The sequence below is a fragment of the Hylobates moloch genome, unplaced genomic scaffold, assembly GCF_009828535.3.
Source record: "Hylobates moloch isolate HMO894 unplaced genomic scaffold, HMol_V3 SCAFFOLD_11, whole genome shotgun sequence".
NCBI lineage: Eukaryota > Metazoa > Chordata > Mammalia > Primates > Hylobatidae > Hylobates > Hylobates moloch.
The window spans coordinates 84,851,680-84,872,641 of NW_026652286.1; the positions used below are offsets into that span (position 1 = coordinate 84,851,680).

The window sequence follows — 20,962 nt, forward strand, 5'->3', positions numbered from 1 at the left end:
ACAGACACATGAAAAAATGCTCATCATCACTGGTTATCAGAGAAATGCAAATCAAAACCATAATGAGATACCATCTCACGCCAGTTGTTAGAATGGCAATCATTAAAAAGTCAGGAAACAACAGATGTTGGAGAGGATGTGGAGAAATAGGAATGCTTTTACACTGTTGGTGGGAGTGTAAATTAGTTCAACCATTGTGGAAGACAGTGTGGCGATTCCTCAAGGATCTAGAACTAGAAATACCATTTGACCCAGCAATCCCATTACTGGGTATATACCCAAAGGATTATAAATCATGCTACTATAAAGACACATGCACCTGTATGTTTATTGTGGCACTATTCGCAATTGCAAAGACTTGGAACCAATCCAAATGTCCATCAATGATAGACTGGATTAAGAAAATATGGTACATATACACCATGGAATACTATGCAGCCATAAAAAGGATGAATTCATGTCCTTTGCAGGGGCATGGATGAAGCTGGAAACCATCATTCTCAGCAAACTATCACAAGGACAGAAAACCAAACACCGCATATTCTCACCCATAGTTGGGAATGGAACAATGAGAACACATGGACAGAGGGCGGGGAACATCACACACCCGTGCCTGTCTGGGAGTAGGGGGCTGGGGGAGGGATAGCATTAGGAGAAATAACTAATGGAAATGACGAGTTGATGGGTGCAGCAAACCAACATAACACATGTATACCTATGTAACAAACCTGCACGTTGTGCACATGTACCCTAGAACTTAAAGTATAATAATAATAAAAAAAAAAAAGAAAAAGAAAAGAGGGTCTTGCTCTATTGCCCAGGTTGGACTCCTGGACTGAAGGGATCCCTCTCCTCAATAGCTGGGGCTACAGGAGTGCGTCACCACGCCCGCCTGGCTCAATTCCTGTTCCTTTTGGTCTATAAAGCGGACTGTGGCCCTGGGGTTCATCCGATACAGTCACCAGTCACTGGAGCTTTACAGGAGAGAGTGGGAGGGGACGCTCAGAGAGGTCACTCAGGACCCAAAGTGTGCCCAGACGGGCCCTAACTACGTGGCGTGACCTCAGGCGGGGCAAACAGATCGAGGACACAGGGTCCCCATCCACCCTGACCGCTCCAGGGTATGCTTAGGTATCCCAACTCTTGCTCTCCGAAGAGATTCAGATAGCGAGAGACACCCTTAACTGTCTCCCGAGGTCGGGATTGGCCGGAGCGGAAGCAGAGACGCACTTCCCAGGTGCGCGCCTGGCACGCACTGCGCAGCCGCGGTGGGAGGAGGCACCGGCCGCGCGGCGGGAGGAGGTGCTGGCCGAGCATCGCAGACCGCGCCGGGAAGATGAGCACGGCAGGTGGTGGCCGTCGCTGCCAGGCACAAGTGTCCCGCTGCATCTCCTTCAGCGCGAGCCACCGATTGTACAGGTAGGCTGTGCACACAGGTACAGCGGCGGGCGGCGGGCGCCGGACCCCGGAACGTCACCGGGGCGGGGCCGGCGGGCGTGCTGACGTCGGGCCCGGGAGGGACGCCGGGGCTGCTGGGGCGACGCTGAGGACGGAGGACGGAGGGCGTCGCGCGCTGGTCGCCTTCGCGGTGCTTCGGGCGGCCCCTAGCATCCTGGTGGCGGCTGGAGTGTCCCCAACCCTGGAGGACAACCTCCTGGGGGAGGTTGATGGTTAACGGAGCTGACTGCGGAGGGCGATGGCCCACGTCTGGGTGCGGGGCCCACACCCGGCTCTGCGACTCGAAGAAACGTCTCTGCCCCAGGAGTCCCTTGGTGTAGACCACAGGGTTGCTGTGAAACTCAGCAGTGTTAAACTCGCGTATGTTACACAGTACCTGGCGCGGCGTAGACACCCAGTAAATGTTAGCTAATCTTGTATGCCAGGAGCATTGGCGACCATATCTAATGTAATTACAAGGCAAGTTTTAGCCCCTTTTTTTAACCAAAGACAGAATGAACCCAGTCCCTGGTGGTCTAGTGGCTAAGAGGAAAAAAAAAAAAAAAAAATGAGCCTAGACGTTCAGTTTCCGAAGCAGCATAGTTGGGATTTAAATCCCGATCATACATACCGCTTGCATGCACTGACGAGTTGATTTTGAGGAATTTTACCACGCACTAACAAGCTCCACTCTCTGGCCCTCCGTATCGTCGTCTGTGAAATGAGGATGACCATTGCTATCTAACAGGATTCATCCCTCCATTCGCTAAACCAGGGTTTGTTTCGTGCTTGTCAGGGCTTGTGCTAGGTAACGGATGCATCAGGGATCTTGTATGGGGTTTCCAATCTGGCCTACTTTGTGGAGGGTACACTGAGAGAATTTTGTGCAAAAGACTTTAGCACTCTAAATACAAGAAGTAGCTGAGCAGGAGAAAGTGGGGGTGTGTTATTCCATTTTGCATTGCCACAGAGGAATACTGAGACTGGTATTTTGTAAAGGAAAGAGGTTTATTTGGTTCTGCAGGCTGTACAAGAAGCATGGCACCGGCATCTGCTTCTGTTGAGGCCTCAGGGAGCTTCCACTTATGGTGGAAAGCTAAGGGGGAGCAAGCAGGCAACTCACAGGGCAATTGAGGGAGCAAGAGAGAGGAGAGGAGGTGCCAGGCTCTTTTTAACAACCAGCTCGCCCATTAACTAATAGAGTGAGAACTCACTCATTGCTTCAGAGAGGGCACCAAGCCATTCATAAGGGATCCACTCCCATGAGCCAAACATCTTCCACTAGGCCCCACCTCCAACATTGGGGATCACATTTCAACATGACATTTGGAGGGGACAAACATCCAAACTACATTGAGGGGAATAATAAAGAGGATCTCAAAAAAAAGGGGTTGTATAATAAGAAGTGTAAACACCTGAGGGTGGTAAGGCCTCATAGACGATGCAAAATTGAATGGATGGGTATCAGTATAAACATTCATTAAGCAATTTGTTTTCTGTCTGAGACAACAGCCAAAGATTGTAATTTTAAAAATTCACCTGCTTTGAATATTCCTCAACAGATTGGTAAAGTTCTCATGAGGCAGTAGTTGAGACATAGTATAAAGCAAGATTGTTAAATAGGAGACTTACCAGGTCATGTAATTTAAAAAAAATTTTTTTTTCTGGATGAGTAGTTTAGCTTCTGAGAGAAATGAGATAGTAAGCCACTTTGCGGATCACCATCTATGTTTATCATTATATACTGTTATTTCATTCATCACTTGCCTAGTACATTGTCGGCACTCAGTAATGTTGAATTGAAAAGTGGAAGGCCCATGAGCAGATCAGTTGTTGTGGAACAAGGGGGTTGAAGTTAAGGTTTGTTTGTGCTAATTTGTATGGTACAGTCTTCTAATTAGGGAATATGCCATGGTTTCTGACATATACATGAGTAATAAAATCAACGTGATTTCTGACTCTCCATTTGGTGAGCTAAAGTAATAAATTGGGAAACTTTTCAAAGATGAGAGCAAATAATAAATATAAGGAACAGAGAAGGGGGTTTGAATGTGATACTTGTGTCATGCTGACTTTTTTTTTTTTTTTTTTTTTTGGTCAGTAAATTTCTAAGTGATGAAGAAAACTTGAAACTGTTTGGGAAATGCAGCAATCCAAATGGCCATGGGCACAATTATAAAGGTGAGAGAAAAACTGATGACATTTCAGCCCTTCAATAAGGATGAAAGAGTATTCAGCAAATGTAGACATAATGAATGGGAAAACTTACGGACACAGTGTGAATGCTTTGAGCGTTGAATGAGAAGTTAAATGGGAGTTCAGAATGAAAGGATCTATTGTCTTGGTTGGGTGTGTGTTAAGTTTTACCTTGCAATTGTCAACTCTTACAAACAGTCCAAAACAATGAATGGTTTAAAGCATTTTTCTTTGTCCTAGAGTACACAATTTCTTTCTGATTATGTATGGCTGAGACTAATGTTAAAATTAGATTTTATTCTTTGAGTAAATAATGACTGACAAAAGGGGAATATTGCCTAGGAATGTAATGTATGGCAGAAAAATAAGTTTGGTCTAAAGCTTTGCCAGCATTGTTCCAAGAAAGTAGGTAATTTGTTCAAGGATAAGAGACTTGATTCTTTTAGGTACAGCCTGCCTTAAAAAACAGCTACATAAGCCATAGAGTATAAAACAGTATGTGGTGTGGTGGCATAAAAAAAACCAGAGAAGGTGTCAGGAGATTAGGATTACTGGTTTAGCTACTGCCTCTTCCTTAATCTATGGTTTCTCAGTCTCAGTGTACTCACTTATGTAATACCTAGCGGTATTTGTACAGAACTAAAATACATAAATTCATAAAAGTTATTAATGTGTAAAGCACTGATAAAGTTTGTTTGTTTTTTTTTTTTTTTTTTTTTTTGAGATGGAGTTCTGCTCTTTTTGCCCAGGCTGGAGTGCGATGGCATGATCTCCCCTCACTACAGCCTCCGCCTCCCGGGTTCCAACGATTCTCCAGCCTCAGCCTCCCGAGTAGCTGGGATTATAGGCGCCCGCCACCACGCCTGGCTAATTTTTGTATTTTTAGTAGAGACGGGGTTTCAGCATGTTGGCCAGGCTGCTCTCAAACTCCAGACCTCAGGTGATCTGCCCGCCTCGGCCTCCCAAAGTGCTGGGATTACAGGCTTGAGCCACCACGCCTGGCCAAGATTTTTCAAATGCTTCTCACAAGCACTTTTTAATTTACAAAGCATTACTTTAGACTTTGTATACATTCATGTGAGTAAGGGGATAAGAATTTAAGGCCCAGTAGTATTGCTTGTTCAGAAAGGTACTGCTCAGTATTGGACCAGCTTGCTGTGTAGCTGGACACCTGCAAGTACATTTTCTACTTCTACAGGCAGAGATTGAGCAGCATCTTGATGCTCCCTAGTGCGTTAACATAAGCAGAATTTACACTCTTTTCAGCCTTGACTGAGTGCCTCTGCTTAGCCAACGTTCCTACTAAGCTCCTTTGTCTTGATTGCGTCTTGCTTTGGTTGCTAAAAAAAAAAAATCTTAACTAAAATAACAGATGTTTTGGGGTAAATATTTAAGTATAGCTTTTGGGGACAGATCTAATAATTTATGTTGCCAACTTGTGCATGTATGTTGCTAACTTGTGCTTGGATGTGAATCTGTTGAAAGTCATGCTGTTTTTTTTTTGTATTTTGTTTTCTTTCCATAGTTGTGGTGACAGTACATGGAGAGGTATGTGCAGAAAATATTTGTGTGGTTTTTGCAGATTGCTGGGCTCTCTTTCCGCCAGTGTGGTGGATTCTGTGTTGAAAACTATTCCAGTCAGTATTGCTTCATTGTTGGCCCTTATATATGTGTGTGTGGTGAGCTGCCGCCATTCCAGGCCTCTCCTCTACCAAAGTGTTGTCTTTAATGTGCTGTATGTGGACAGGTAGAAGGGCTATACAATGGAAAGGATGCTTGAAGTACATGGTGCTTCCATGCTGAGGTCAATAATTATCTCTGGGATGAAGGCAAATGTGGGCACAGTCTCTGCACATTGTACTGCCTTTAATAATTTGCCAGCCGTTTAATATGGAGAGCCTATGACAGTAATATTCACCTTTGTTTATTCTTTAGATTGACCCTGCTACGGGCATGGTTATGAATCTGGCTGATCTCAAAAAATATATGGAGGTAATGGCATGTTGGGTGCTTATTATGTGCTATTCCCTAAGTATAATATTTGATGGCCCCCTATCTACCTCCCCAACCAGTTATCTCCTAAGGTTCCATGACTTTGTGAATAGAATTGGATGTGGGTGTTGGGGAATAGTTGGAAGAACTACTCGCATGGCCTCTAAAGGTGTTTTGGTGAGTTAACGGAAATTAGTCACAGTTGGGTTATGGTGATGGGAGGAAATTTAACATGCTCACCTTGTATTCCTTGTTGGAATATCCTGATTTCCTTCAGTTAACAAATTCTCCATTTCTTTTAAGACATAGCTTTCTCCTTGAGACTTACTTTCTTTCTTTTTTTTTTTTTTTTTCAATAGTCACAGAACCAGTGCAAACTTTTCTTTTTGGTAGAGGTAGGGGGTCTCACTATGTTGTTCAGGCTGGTCTCAAATGCCTCCTGCCTTGACCTCTCAAAGTGCTGGAATTACAGGCATGAGCTACTGCTCCTGGCCTTCTCCTTGGAGCTTTCTCTTCCCTCTCTGAATATTCCTTGTACCTTTGATCATAGATTTAGACACCATACTGTGTTGTTCATTCTAGCTTTATTCTAAACTCACTAGAGCAGTACATCATAGAGATAACACACAAGGTGTTCAATGAAGAACTTAACTGATTGTGTCATTATAGAATTCTTGCACTGTAAGAGACTTTGGAGATTATTCAGACCAACTTCTTCAACCCATAGATTAAGATTGAGAGATGCTGAACAGTTAACTGACTTGCCCCAGGTCATGTGGCTAGTCATTTGCAAAGCTGGGAGTAGATTTCTTTCCATCCAGCTGTTTTATTATGCCGTCATTTCACTAGCAGCTTAGTTTTGTTCTGAAATTTGACATTTGCTTTATTAAAATGATGTTATTAGTAATGATTACTTCTTTCACATTACTTATTCATATATTCAACAAATTTCTCTACTTTGCATCAGTTTTTGAGCTAAGTATATAAAGATGAATGAGATGTAGCCCACGGAGTGTATACATTACTTTTTCTAGGAGGTGAAGAATATTAATTGTTAAATAACTGTTGATTTAATAAATGAGTAGAAGAATGAGTGAATGAAGAAACAGCACTGTGCTCAAAATACTGTAGGAAAGTTATAGAGATAGGGCCAGCATGCATTTATGGGGCGGGAGTGGGGGGGCAGTGGGGGAGAGAGAGAGAGAGAGACAGAGACAGGAGAAGAGGAGGGGGAGGGGAGGAGAAGGGAGGGGAGGAGAGGGGAGGGGAAGAAAGAAAAAGAAAAAGAGAAAGGAAAAGAAAAGAATAGAAAGAAAGGAGACAAGACAGTAACATAAAAGGCCTCCACATATGACTAAATACTGGAGGAGGGGTTCTCTATGCTGTTTTCTGCTTTTGTATGCCTGAGGGACACCACACACTTTCATTAGTAAAAGTGGCTCATCATGGCATATAGAGTAAAGTTAGAGCCCTACTGTGGGGGGAGGATTGCTTGAGCCCAGGAGTTCAAGGCTGCAATGAGCTATGATTGTGCCCCTTGCACTCCAGCCTGGATGACAGAGACCCTGTCTCTAAAAACAAAACAAAAGAAAACAAAAAGCCCTGCATAAGAGGCTTTGATGGAGAAACTGGGACGGGAACTGGGATTGAAGATGAAGCAAGGATGCCTATTTTCTTGTTATTCATGTGGAACATCCTTTCATTGGATATATTTCAATAGGACTTACTCTTTTTGTATGATTCTAGTTTTTCTCAAGAAATGATTGCTATTACTGTTATTAATGTACCCTTCTTGAAACTACATCCTGTGGAAAATTAGATTTTTTTTCACAAATGCTTAGATTTTTTGCAATAGCTAAAAGCAAAAACCTAGAAAGAATAAGGCAATTTAATCCTTGCTGATGATGAGGAAAAACATTATGTTAATATACATGAGCATTAGGGAGTGATAGTCTTTACATATTTATATTTTTCCTTCTGTGAGCCCAAGATCATTCTTAAATTATTCCTCATAGCAAAAATTTAGAACTACTTACATAATTTCAGTCTAGATCTGCTTTATAAAATGTAGTAGTCACTGGATCTTTGTCCTTATGATATTGTGGCATTGTTGTGTAGGTGTGACAGTGTTATGGAAAAATATTTGTGCTAACTCTTTGGACAGGATTCACAAAGTGTTAAACTGAGTTCCAAATTACAATGGCTTGTGTTGCGAGAAAGCTCCAGGAATTCTCTGCTTTTTGGTTTCTCACCTCTTTTTATTCAGTAGCAAGGATTCCTAATCATTACCAACAGCTGGGCCTGACTTTATTTTACAACTTGAAATTTTGTAAGGTTGCCTTGTAAGACTCAAATCTAGTACTTACAAGTGTTTAGTTAGTGGCTAAGTGATAAGGTGAGGTTTAGAGGCAGAAGTGGAACAATTTGGAATTTGAGTCATAAATGGAGTCAATGATATTTTCCCTTGGTTTTGTCTCTAGGAGGCGATTATGGAGCCCCTTGATCATAAGAATCTGGATATGGATGTGCCATACTTTGCAGATGTGGTGAGGTGGGTGGCACTATATCTTGCCTTATATGGATTGTAAAACAAGAATTGATTTGAATACTTTGATTGTTGTGTGATTTCTGAAGTTTTAATTTAATGAAATCTTTCGAAACTAGAATTTCTATTCTCTGTAAATATTAAACATGAAATTTTATTGTTTGCATTTTGAATTTTTTTTGTTTTTGTTTTTTTTCCTATAGCACGACTGAAAATGTAGCTGTTTATATCTGGGACAACCTCCAGAAAGTTCTTCCTGTAGGAGTTCTTTATAAAGTAAAAGTATACGAAACTGACAATAATATTGTAGTTTATAAAGGAGAATAGCTATTGGGGTTAGCATTGTACAAAGCCCAATTTCTTTCTGTGTTTGAAAAAGATTTTGATCCCCTTGGAATATTAAGAGTTCAACACGTGATTGTTGTACATACACATTGTGCTCTGGAGTGCCTATTTATTGAAATCATTGTAAGACCTATTATAAATTTAAGTCTATTTAAAACTAAACTTGTAATATATCCTGAAAATCATTTAGAGAGTCTTTTATTTATAAATTAAAAATCACTTCATTTTCACAAAATGTTTTGGTGTGGGATTATTTGAAAGCAAAAGAAATCTAGTTTTGTTTTCTCCATTACCTCATTTTTAGTATTCATTTTTACTTGGTATAATATACATGGTTAAAATGCTTATATGACTTCGAGTAGGTGAATCTTATAAGAAATAAAATTCAAGTGACCACAAAGTCTGGAGACAATATATATATTTTTAATAGATTGAACTCTCTTGATTACTACTTGTTGGGTGTGCTGAAGGCATAAGTGGATTCAGTGAAAATTAGACACACAAATCATCTGAGGCAATCTGTTGTGGATACATGTACAAAGATTGATGGAAATGCTGCTTTAGAGCACGTCGTTCATTATAATTTTGCACAGCGTATTGAACTATGAATTGCTAGTGAGGAACAACACATTAAACATTGTGGAATATCAGTAAATTATTTATTCACTGTACTCATCTGAATTTCTGAACCTTATGGGCACTTGAATAATTTCAACTCAGAAGACTGCAGAATAATCATATATTTTAAACTCTAAAAAATAGCATAAAAAGGATCAACTACCATATAGAATATTTCCTGTATATAGTTTTTCCTAATGGATCCTATTTTGTTCTGATTATTAAACTTACTATATGCTTGGCGTTCTTCTCTGGGATCTTTTCCTCGTGACTAAATCCACAAGAAAGTATTTGCTTACTTTGCACAGAAGACTGTTCTGTGTTCTTGTTTGTATTCTAAATGTCTTAAATACAGGGTTCTGATTTTCTCTCCACATAGCAACTAGTATACAGTGAATTCCCAGAATGTTGTTGCCTGAAAATAGTAAAAGGACTTTTGCAGTGATTACTATTCTAGAAAAACTTGCAAAGAGTAGTCTTTTTTAGTGATTGCAGAAATACAAAGTTTGACAGTAATGCAAATGGCCAATTATATTTGAATGTATTTTAGTTATCAATTTGAATGTTCTCTATGTAGAATGTTTTGTATTGATTACTTGAAAGACAGATAGCTATTATTTATTAAGTCACTTTATGTTTTAATTCACACAAATACCCTGCAAGGTAGGTATTCTCATTCTTTAGGTAAGATAATTAAAGTTGAGAGAGTTTAAGCTATTTGCTTTAGATCATTCAGCAAATAAATTGGAAACTGGATGTTTAACATTCAGGGTCTTTCTGACTCCAAAACACAGACTCTGAAAAGGGACAATTTGAGTATTTCCAGATTTTTTGAGAGTCTGATCTTACTTATTTGTTACTCAATTTAATTTTTTTTTTTTTTTTTTTTGAGACCGAGTCTTGCTCTGTCGGCGTGATCTCGGCTCACTGCAACCTCCGCCTCCTAGGTTCAAGCAATTCCCCTGCCTCAGCCTCCTGAGTAGGGGGGACTACAGGCACGCGCCACCATGCCTGGCTAATTTTTTGTATTATAGTAGAGATGGGGTTTCACTATGTTGGCCAGGATGGTCTCGATCTCCTGACCTCATGATCCACCTGTCTCGGCCTCCCAAAGTGCTGGGATTACAGGTGTGAGCCACTGTGCCCAGTCAAAAATCTTATTTTTGACTGGATTCAGACTGAGAAGTAGAGGCTTGCAGTGAGGACGGTCTGCGTCTGTTGGCAATCTGTTCCTGGCGCTTTTCTTTAGCCTCCTTCATTCTCTTGGTCAAAAGTTTAGCATATTCTGGAGCCTCTTCCTTATTTTTCTTAATATACTGTTTCTTCAGAGCAATATGCTGGCATTTGTGCTGCAAGACACGTGGAGGAACAAGATGCTGAATCTTGGGTGCTTTGGTCCTAGGTTTCTTACCTTCTTTGTTTTAAGTGCTTGCTTACGACATACTGGCAGACATCATCTTCTTGAGAGAGATTGAAAAGTTTGTGCGTTCTGCTAGATCTTGGGCCCCAGGAGATGAGTACCATAGGATCAGCCCAGGAATATCCTTCTCTCCTTTTTTAACAATAACCAATTTGAGAATGCTCAGATTGGCATCCACAATGCACGCTTGAACAGATTATTGCTTTCTTTCTCCAGTTCTCCCTGGTCTGTAACAGGAATGCCCCTTACCCAGCAGCAGGCGACACGGCCATGGGTCAAGACATCCTGCTTTATGAGGAAACCTTGTTCCCACCACCGATTCAGCCTGCGTAACCCTTCTAGTGTTTACCGAGAACGTCAACAGCAACTTCTGTGGCCATACGCTTCCCATAGAAAGCACGGTTTGCTTTTTATCTTGAAATTTTACCCATTCAGTATTCATTCCCTCTTTTCTCCTGAGTTCCAAACCACCTTTCTCCCTACCCCATCACTGAAGCATCTTGAAGCAGCTGATCGCCTCTGAGGTACCATGAAAAAGAGGCCCGACTTCTGCTTTCATTTTTCATTTCTATTTTTATTTATTTATTTTTGAGGCAGGGTCTCACTGTGTCTCCCAGGCTAGAGTGCAGTGGTGCAATTTCAGCTGACTGCAACCTTTCCTTCCTGGATTCAAGTGATTCTCGTGCCTCAGCCTCCTGAGTAGCTGGGACTACAGGAGCACGTCACCACGCCTGGCTAATTTTTGTATTTTTTGGTAGAGACGGGATTTCACCTGTTGGCCAGGCTGATCTTGAACTCCTGACCTCAAGTGATCTGCCTACCTCGGCCTCCCAAAGTGCTGGGATTACAGGCATGAGCCACTGCGCTCTGCCACATTTTTTTTTTAAATGCAGAATTTTGCAGATCTGATACCATATTAGAAAACATTTTTCATAATAACATGAACACTCCAGGTATTTGTTCATGAGTTGCTTCAAGAGAACTTTTGTTCCTACATGCCAAATGAGTAAATATTCTTAATGTAGAGAAGGAAAAAAGTCATTATGGGGTGATGAGGTTTGGAAAAGCTTAGTGGAGGAATGGTACTTTCAGTGATGGGGTAGGGAGAGTGGTGGTTTGGAACTCAGGAGGAAAGAGGGAATGAATACTGAATGGGTAAAATTTCATGAGCACAGTTACTAGGGTGGGAATATACAAAATATATTTGGGTTATAGTGAATATATTGATCTTAGTAGAGTGGTAGTGAGGTGTGAGAGTGTAATGAGAAATGAACTTGGAAATACAGGTTGGGGACAGCCTGGAGGGCCTTGAATGTCAATCAGTCTTTATCTTTTGAGGAAAAGCAAGCTGTTTGTTTTTTAAAGAAGATAACCAGGTGGACAAAGGAAAGTGAGGAAACTATTTGCAAAGCTGTTGCAGGAATCTAGACATGAAGTGATGGGTGCCTGGACCATGCGGGTGGCAGTGGAAATAGATGGAAGAAGGAGAATCGAGCTAATTGTGCAGTGCCCACTGTGGTGTCAGGCATTTTGCTAAATACTTCTTATATGACCTCATTTCATCCTCATAACCACCCTGCTGGGTGGATGTATTAGTTATCTACTGTAACAAATTACTCCCAAACATAGTGGCTTAAAACAGCACACATTTATTATCTCAGTTCTGCACACCACAAGGCCACCTCTGGCTCAGAGTCACTCATAAGACTGCAGTCACCTCAGGGCTTGACCAGGAAGGGTTCGCCTCCCAGCTCACTCCCATACTTGGTGGTTGGACTGAGGCCTCAGTTCCTCCCTCTGTTTCTTGCTGTGTAGGCCTCTTCACAGAGCGTCTCCCAACATGACGGCCTGTTTCAGCAGAGTGAGCAGGTAAGAGGGCAAGGGAGAGTGCCACCAAGATCGAAGGCACAGTCATTTGTAAGCAAATCACTTTTTCTGTATTTTGCTCCTTCGAAGCAAGTCACTCCATCCAGTCCACACTCAGGGAGAGGGGATTATACATATATTGCTAATGTGCACATTTTGATGTGGAGATATCAGGTGATAAGACTGGAGAGGTAGGCAAGGAGTGTATATCATGCCCTTTTTGATGCCAGGGAAGTAAAGCACATTTCATTTCACAGGAGTGAAATATCAGAGCAGCAGCTGTTGTTTACAGTGGGAATTGTGGAGATTGTGGGTGGTAGAGGAATATAGAAATCTTGGAAACACAACTCTTGAAATTAAAACCAATTCTAAGGTGAGAAGTTAAAAAATATCACCATATCTCTGTGAACATAACGACCAGAGCTGAACGATCATTTGTGTTACCTCATTTGAGGTAGGAACTACCAGCGAGTTATAAAAATAGCCAGGATGCTTTGATCAGTTGCGTACATGTGGTCACTAATACATTAGACCTATGATAAATGATCTGTTTGGCTTTTTAAACTCCAAACTTTTAAATTCCCTCTGGAATTGAAACTATCTTAAAGATGGGAAACAGATTGTGTTCATTTTGCTTTTGTTATGTCTGGGATATTTCTAACCTCCCTTGCACATAGAAAAATCATTGTTAGTTTCACACAATTTAACTTTATAGCAAGGTTCTGCTGCAAGACACTTCTGGAAAGTGTCCCAGATAAACACCGTTAAAATCTCCACATAGCTGCGGAGAGAACTGCTGTCGCCACACAAGTAAGGGAAGGTGGTTCTTGCACTGCATGATTTTCAAAGCAGCATTTCTGCTTTCAAGTAGCCATCAGTTGGTTTGTTCTCTTCAAAAATGGACTCACCCATTTCCACCAGTGTTCTGCAACCATTGAGACAGAAGAATTTATATATATATATAGAGAGAGAGATGGAGTTTTGCTCTTGTCACCCAGGCTGGAGTGCAGTGGTGTGATCTTGGCTCACTGCAACCTCCGCCTCCTGGGTTCCAGCAATGATTCTCCTGCCTCAGTCTCCGTAGTAGCTGGGATTACAGGCACCCGCCACCACACCCAGCTAACTTTTGTATTTTTAGTAGAGATGGGGTTTTACCATGTTGGCCAGGCTGGTCTCGAACTCCTGACCTCAGGTGATCCACCCGCCTTGGCCTCCCAAAGTGCTGGGATTACAGGCATGAGCCACTGTGCCCAGCCAAGAATTAATAATTTTAAAAAAGAAATAGAACAGTGTTCTTCCTACCCACGTTTCTTTGTAGTTCTTGGCTAAAGAAGCACCTCCCAGGCTTGTAAGCCTTGTATTCTTGAAGAAACCCAGCAGGACGCAGTGGCTCATGCCTGTAACCCTGTATATTTGGGAGGCCTAGGTGGGTGGATCACTTGAGCCCAGGAGTTTGAGACCAGCCTGGGCAGCATGGCAAAACCCCATCTCTATGAAAACAAAAACAACCCCAAAATTAGCCAGGCATGGTGGCATGCACCTGTAGTCCCAGCTGTTCAGGAGGCTGAGGTGGGGGTACTGATTGAGCCTGGGAGATCAAGGCTGCAGTGAGCCATAATTGTTCCACTGCACTCCAGCCGGGGCAACAGGGCAAGACTCTGTCTCAAAAAAAAAAACAAAAAAAACAAAGGCCAAGAAACAAGTAATGAGTACTTAAGCCCATATTTGCCCTTATCAAGCCAGTTTACTCTTCAGTGAAAATTCTTAAGTTAGTATGATAATAATCTGAACCAAGTTTTCAAACCCTTTTCACTTTTCACAAGTATCTTCATAGATGCAAGCACTGTGGTTACAAACAACCTAAAGAAATAAAGGGATTAGTGTGTCTTTTACCTGTTAAAAACTTTACTTGACCACAGATAGAGCCACTGATGGGTGTCCTGTGGGCACCTCAAACTTAACATTTCCAAACATGAATTTCTCGTTTCTCCTTCAAAACCTGTCCATCTGCCCTTCTTCCTTAATAATGCCACTACCAAACATTCTTTTTTTTGAAGACAGATTCTCACTCTGTTGCCCAGGCTGGAGTGCAGTGGCATGATCTTGGCTCACGGAAGCCTCTGCCTCCCGGTTTCAAGCGATTCTCATGCCTCAGCCTGCTGAGTAGCTGGGATTACGGGCACCCGCCACCATACCCAGCTAGTTTTTGTAATTTTAGCGGAGACGGGGTTTCACCATGTTGGCCAGGTTGGTCTTGAACTCCTGGCCTCAAATGATCTGCCTGCCTCAGCCTCCCAAAGTGCTAGGATTATGAGCATGAGCCACTGCACCTGGCCCTATTCATTTTTTCAAGTGAGAAAACTGAGAGTTCTTTTTGACCTACTCCTTCCCCTTCCCACCTCTTACATCTAACCTATCAGAAAGTTCTGGTTCTACCTCCAACATATATAATGGTTTTTGTCTGTCTCTCGTTTCTTTTTTTTTTTGGTGGGGGGGAACTGAGTATTGCTCTGTCACCCAGGCTGGAGTGCAGTGGCACGATTTTGACTCACTGCAGCTTCCGCCTCCCAGATTCAAGTGATTCTCCTGCCTCACCCTCCCGAGTAGCTGGGATTACAGTTGTGTGCCACCATGCCTGGCTAATTTTTGTGTTTTTAGTAGAGACGGGGTTTCACCATATTGGCTAGGCTGGTCTTGAACTCCTTACCTCAGGTGATCTGCCCGCCTTGGCCTCCCAATGTGCTGGGATTACAGGCGTGAGCCACCGCGCCTGGCCGTATCTCTCATTTCTGATGCCACCACACGAGTCCAAACCGCCACTGCTTCTTGCTTGGATGACTGACACGGCCTCTTAACTGGTCTCTGCCTTCCCCTTTAGTCCTCCACAATCCTGTGGATCTTCCTAAAAGAGTAAATCAGATCTTGTCACTTCCCTCCCCCCGTATCACCACTTGAAAGCTTCCTCCTGCTTTTGGAATATAATTCAAACTCCCCACACTATCTGCCAAGCCTGATAGGATCCAGTCCCTGCCTGCTTCCCAGCCTCAAGCCCTTCACTATGTTTTGGTTACATTAGCCTGCTCTGAAGTCCTCAGACGCAACAATTCCATTCCTTTCTCTAGAGCTCTGCATTTACTGCCCTTCTCCCTGAACTGCTGCTCCCCCAAATCCCCTGCAGAAAACCTAAGCATTCTTCAGATCTCAGCTTACATGTCACCCTCTTGGAGAAGCCTTCCTCAGGCCAGCCATATAGATAGAACCCTGTTGTATTCTAGGACAATACCATATACTCCTCTTTCTTGCGAGTTGTGTATATTTGCTTCCTTTTGTCTTTTTCACTAGTTACTGTCTATAGATAGTTTACTGTCTATCCCAACCACGAGGGTGTAAGCTTCACAAGGGCTGAAGCCCTGTCTGTTTGGTTCATTCTTGTCTCCCCAGGACCTAGTGTAATGCCTGCCATACAACAGGTGCTGAATAATTATTTACAGAATGAATGAATGTGCCTGCCATCTCTAAAGAAGTGGTTGAATCTGGTAATCTGGTTTGGTAAATTTTTTGAGATTTAATAGCTAGACTACAAGTGTATACCACCATGCCTGGTTAATTTATATCAGATAGATAGATAGATAGATAGATAGATAGATAGATAGATAGATAGATAGATAGATTTTTAGTAAAGACAGAGATGTTGCTATGTTGCCCACGATAGTCTTGAACTCCTGGGCTCAAGTGATCCTCCTGCCTTGGCCTCCCAAAGTGCTGGGATTATAGGCATAAGCCACTGCATCTGGTCTAATGCCAAACTTTTTGAGCATCATTCAGATAGGTGTTATTCTTTATGCAATTCAGCTTAGAGAACAACCACTACAACATAAAATAATATTTCATAAGTATTCCTTCAAAGCTGTTTATCTGCCTAACTTTATCTTCCTGGGAATTTTCCATTGCTATTTGTGGATACAATTTGTTTTAGTCTTCAACTACTGATTTAGGTAAAGATAAGCCAGAACTCTAAATCCCATCCCTTTTGGTACATGGCCATCCTCATGACCACACAAGAGGCCTCCCTTTTAGCAGGGTAAACAATAAAGGTTCCATGTATTTGTCTCTCTCCCAGCTGTTGGAGAATAGATTTGTCTTAGGCAGGGAGAGCCTCAGCTGATTTTGCAAAGAATGCTCTTTATCATTCTGTTTGGCCCTGAGAGCAGGATTCCTTCTGGAATGTGGAACTGACCTCATTTGTGGTAACACTGAGGCAATATTTATTTTCTAGCAAATATGAGCCCCCTAATTTGTTGCCGTAATAACCCTCAGTAATTCCCAGATTACTAGGAGGAGAGTCAAGGCTCCATTCTTGAAGGGGAAAATGGTGTTTGCAAAAGAAAAAAAATGCAACTTAACCAGATTGTGGGGTATAACATATTCCACCCGCATTTGAGAGCAGGTTGATGTCTGTGTGTTTCTGGAAAGGGGTCTCAGACCAGACCCAAATTGCGGGTTCTTGGACCTCACACAGGAAAGAAATCAGGGTGAATCACAGAGTCTGGTGAAGTTAAGATGGTTTATTAAAAACTACTCTTATTAAAGAGTAGGATGTCCTCAGAAAGCAAGAAGAGGAACACCCCTACCTCAAACATAATGCTTGCTGATATAGGATAGTAGTGTAACTGAGTACTCCCGTTTGTCTAAGAAAAAGAGTTATTTTTAAAATTATTATTATTTGTTATTTTTTCTTTCTCCTTTCCCCCTGCTCCCAACGGCTCTTCAGAAATGAAATTATAACCTTTTACCTCCCCTTCACCAGCTACTCCCTACAGGGCAAGTTCATCTAACATGCCAAGTCCACCTTTAAAAGCACCTGCTTTCTGCTCCAAAAGGGAAGTGGTACCCTGAATGGCAGGAGTCTTTACATCATCCTCTAAGCTAGCTTTGGAATAAAAAGTCACTTTCTTTTTTCTTTTTCTTTTTCTTTTTTTTTTTTTGAAATGGAGTCTTGCTCTGTTGCCCAGGCTGGAGTGCAGTGGTGCTATCTCGGCTCACTGCAAGCTCCGCCTCCTGGGTTCACGCCATTCTCCTGCCTCAGCCTCCTGAGTAGCTGGGACTACAGGTGCCCGCCACCACGTCCTGCTAATTTTTTGTATATTTAGTAGAGATGGAGTTTCACCATGTTAGCTAGGATGGTCTCGATCTCCTGACCTCGTGATCCGCCCACCTCGGCCTCCCAAAGTGCTGGGATTACAGGCATGAGCCACTGCGCCCAGCTAAAAGTCACTTTCTTTATACCAGACCTTGCTCTTGTTAACTGGACTCTGTAAGTGGCATGTGACTGATCCTGATTTTTGATTACATAAGGGCTAAAAACAATGTGCTTTATCGTATGTTTATTGCAGCACTGTTTACAATAGCAAAGACTTGGAACCAACTCAAATGCCCATCAATGATAGACTGGATAAAAAAAATGTGGCCCATATACACCATGGAATACTATGTGGCCATAAAAAAGAATGAGTTCATGTCCTTTGCAGGGACATGGATGAAGCTGGAAACCATCATTCTCAGCAAACTAACACAGGAACAGAAAACCAAACACCACATGTTCTCACTCGTAAGTGGGAGTTGAACAATGAGAACACATGGACAAAGGGAGGGGAACATCACACACTGGGGCCTGTAGGGGGCAGTGGGAGGGACAGCATTAGGAGAAATACCTAATATAGATGATGGGTTGATGGGTGCAGCAAACCACCATGACACATGTATACCTACGTAACAAACCTGCACATTCTCCACATGTATCCCAGAACTTAAAGTATAATAAAAAAAATTTAAAAAGTGCTTTATTAAAAAGGCTTGTGATCAATTTACAACAGACTATTAGTATTGTTATTCTCTTGTGTAATTATTGATTTCAGCAAGAATTTATGAGTGTACTATGATTTTTAAAGCAAAACCTATTCTTAAACTAAGAATGCTTTTTGTCCCCTCCCCCAACCTGCCCTTTTTCTTTTGAGACAGAGTCTCACTATCTCCCAGGCTGGAATGCAGTGATGCAATCACAGCTTGCTTCAGCCTTGACCTCCTTGGGCTCAGGTGATCCTCCTGCCTCAGTCTCCCAGGTAGCTGGGACTCAAGTTCACACCACTACACCCAGCTAAATTTTTGCATTTTTTTGGTAGAGATGGGTTAAAGTGTCTTCTCTGAACGTAATGTAATAAAACTAGAAATCAATAACAAGAGGAACCTTGGAAAATATGCATACACATGGAATTAAACAACATGCTCCTTAATGACCAAGGGGTCAATGAAGAAATTAAGAAGGAAATTACAAAATTTCTTGAAGCAAATGAAAATGGAAATACAACATACCAAAATCTATAGGGTATGGCAAAAGCAGTACTAAGAGGGAAATTTATAGCAAAAACACTTACAACAAAAAAGTAGAAATATTCCAAAGAAACAACCCAATAATGCACCTCGAGGAACTAGAAAAGCAAGAACAAACCAAACCCAAAATAGGTGGAAGGAAAGAAATAATAAAGATCAGAGAAGAAATAAGTGAAATTGAGCCAAAAAAAAATACAGAAGATCAACAAAATGAGAAATTGGTTTTTTGAAAAGATAAACAAAATTGATAAACCTTTAGCTAGACTAAGAAAAAAAGCGAGAAGACCCAAATAAATAAAATCAGAAATGAAAAAAGGAGACATAACAACTGAGACTTCAGAAATACAAAGAATCATTAGAGACTATTATGAACAAGCATATACCAATAAATTGGAAAACCTAGAAGAAATGAATAAATGAAGAAATGAAATTATACTTTTCATCTTCTATGTACAACATACCAAGTGTGAGTTGTGAAGAAGTAGAAAACCTTAACAAACCAATAGCTAGTAATGAGATCAAAGGTATAAAATGTCTTCCATCAAGGAAAAGCCTAGGACCTGATGGATTCACAGGCGAATTCAACCTAACATTTAAAGAAGAGCTAATATCAATCCTACTCAAACTCTTCAAAAACAAAATTGAAGAAGAGGGAATACTTCCAAACTCATGAGGTCAGCATTACCCTGATACCAAAACTAGACAAGGACACAACAACAAAAGAAAACTACAGACCAATATCACTGATGAACATACATGCAAAAATCCTCGACAAAACACTAGCAAACTGAATCCTGTAATAGATTAAAAAGATCATTGACTACGATCAAGTAGGACTCATCCCAGGGATGCTTCAAAAATGATTAAATCGACAGAAATAAACATGATGTACCATATTAGCAGAATCAATAACAAAAACCATATAATTTTTTCAATCGATGTCAGAAAGTATTTGATAAAATTCATCTCTTTATCATAAAAACCCTCATCAAAATGGATATAGAAGAAACATAACTCAAATTATTAAAGGCCGTCTATGTCAAACTCATGGCTAACATCAGACTGAAAGGGAAAAATTTGAAGGCCTTTTCTCTAAAGACTGGTACAAGATAAGAACTGCCCACTTTTACCACTTTTATTCAACATGATACTGGAAGTCCTGGCCAGAGCAGCTAGGCAAAGAAAGAATAAAAGGGCCTCCAAATTGTAAAGGAAGAAGTCAAGTTAACCTTGTTTGAAGAGGACATGATCTTATTACTTAGAAAGACCTAAAAACTCCACCAAAAAACTGATAGAACATAAAACAAATTCAGTAAAGTTGCAGGTTACAAAATCAACATACAAAAACCAGTAGCATTTATATGTGCCAACAGTGAACAATCTGAAAAATAAATCAAGAAAGTAATCCCATTTATAATAGCTGCAAAAAATATAAAATACCTAGGAATCGATCTAACCAAAGAAATAAAAGTTCTGTACAAGGAAATAAAATTCTGATGAAAGAAATAGAAGAGGACACCAAAAAGTGGAAATATATTTCATGCTCATGGATTGGAAGAATAATATTGTTAAAATGACAATACTACTCCAAACAACTTACAGATTCAATGCAATCCCTATCAAAATACCGATGACATTCTTCACAAAAATAGAAAAAAAAAACCCTAACATTTATATAGAACCACGAAAGACCCTGAATAGGAAAAGTAATCCTGAGCATAAAGAACAAAGCTGGGTGGGACGCAGTGGCTTATACCTGTAATCTCAGCACTTTGGGAGGCCAAAGTGGGAGAACTGCATGAGGCCAGGAGTTCAAGCCTGTAATGAGCTATGAGTGCACCACTGCACTCCAGCCTGGGCAACAGAGTGAGACCCTTCACACACACACACACACACACACACACACACACACCACACACACACAAACACACCCCGAAACACAAAAACCCCCAAACCAAAAAACGAAGCTGGAGGGATCACAATACCTGACTTCAAAACTTATTACAAAACATAGTAACCAAAACAGCATGGTACTGGCATAAAAGCAGACACATAGACCAGTGGAACAGAATAGAGAACCTATTTATAAATTCATGCATTTATAACCAACTCGTCTTTGACAAAAGCACCAAAAACTTACAATGGGAAAAGTACAG

At 41.3% G+C, this 20,962-nt stretch overlaps 1 protein-coding gene and 1 pseudogene across 3 annotated transcripts; one reads left to right on the forward strand and one right to left on the reverse strand.

Annotated features, from left to right (window-relative positions):
• Window positions 1–1,274: 1,274 nt before the first annotated feature.
• On the forward strand, window positions 1,275–8,750 carry PTS (6-pyruvoyltetrahydropterin synthase). 3 transcript variants are annotated; one of them, XM_032167403.2, is made up of 6 exons: window positions 1,275–1,419; window positions 3,539–3,618; window positions 5,159–5,181; window positions 5,569–5,625; window positions 8,106–8,176; window positions 8,374–8,750. In XM_032167403.2, exons 1-6 carry the CDS (start codon window positions 1,337–1,339, stop codon window positions 8,495–8,497), a joined length of 438 nt encoding a protein of 145 aa, XP_032023294.1. In that variant the 5' UTR covers window positions 1,275–1,336; the 3' UTR covers window positions 8,498–8,750. The 3 variants fall into 3 exon arrangements, with proteins under 3 accessions (XP_032023294.1, XP_032023293.1, XP_032023295.1); XM_032167402.2 differs by lacking the exon at window positions 1,275–1,419 and adding an exon at window positions 1,529–1,818; XM_032167404.2 differs by lacking the exon at window positions 1,275–1,419 and adding an exon at window positions 1,691–1,917.
• Window positions 8,751–10,290: 1,540 nt separating this feature from the next.
• On the reverse strand, window positions 10,291–13,331 carry LOC116476204 (small ribosomal subunit protein eS6-like; annotated as a pseudogene).
• Window positions 13,332–20,962: the final 7,631 nt, after the last annotated feature.

Coding starts and splice junctions, on each gene's coding strand:
- PTS (XM_032167402.2), top strand. CDS start 1,697: ATGGCCCACGTCTGGGTGCGGGGCCCACACCCGGCTCTGCGACTCGAA. Junction 3,619..5,158: donor CCATGGGCACAATTATAAAG/GTGAGAGAAAAA, acceptor TTCTTTCCATAG/TTGTGGTGACAGTACATGGA. Junction 5,182..5,568: donor TGGTGACAGTACATGGAGAG/GTATGTGCAGAA, acceptor TTTATTCTTTAG/ATTGACCCTGCTACGGGCAT.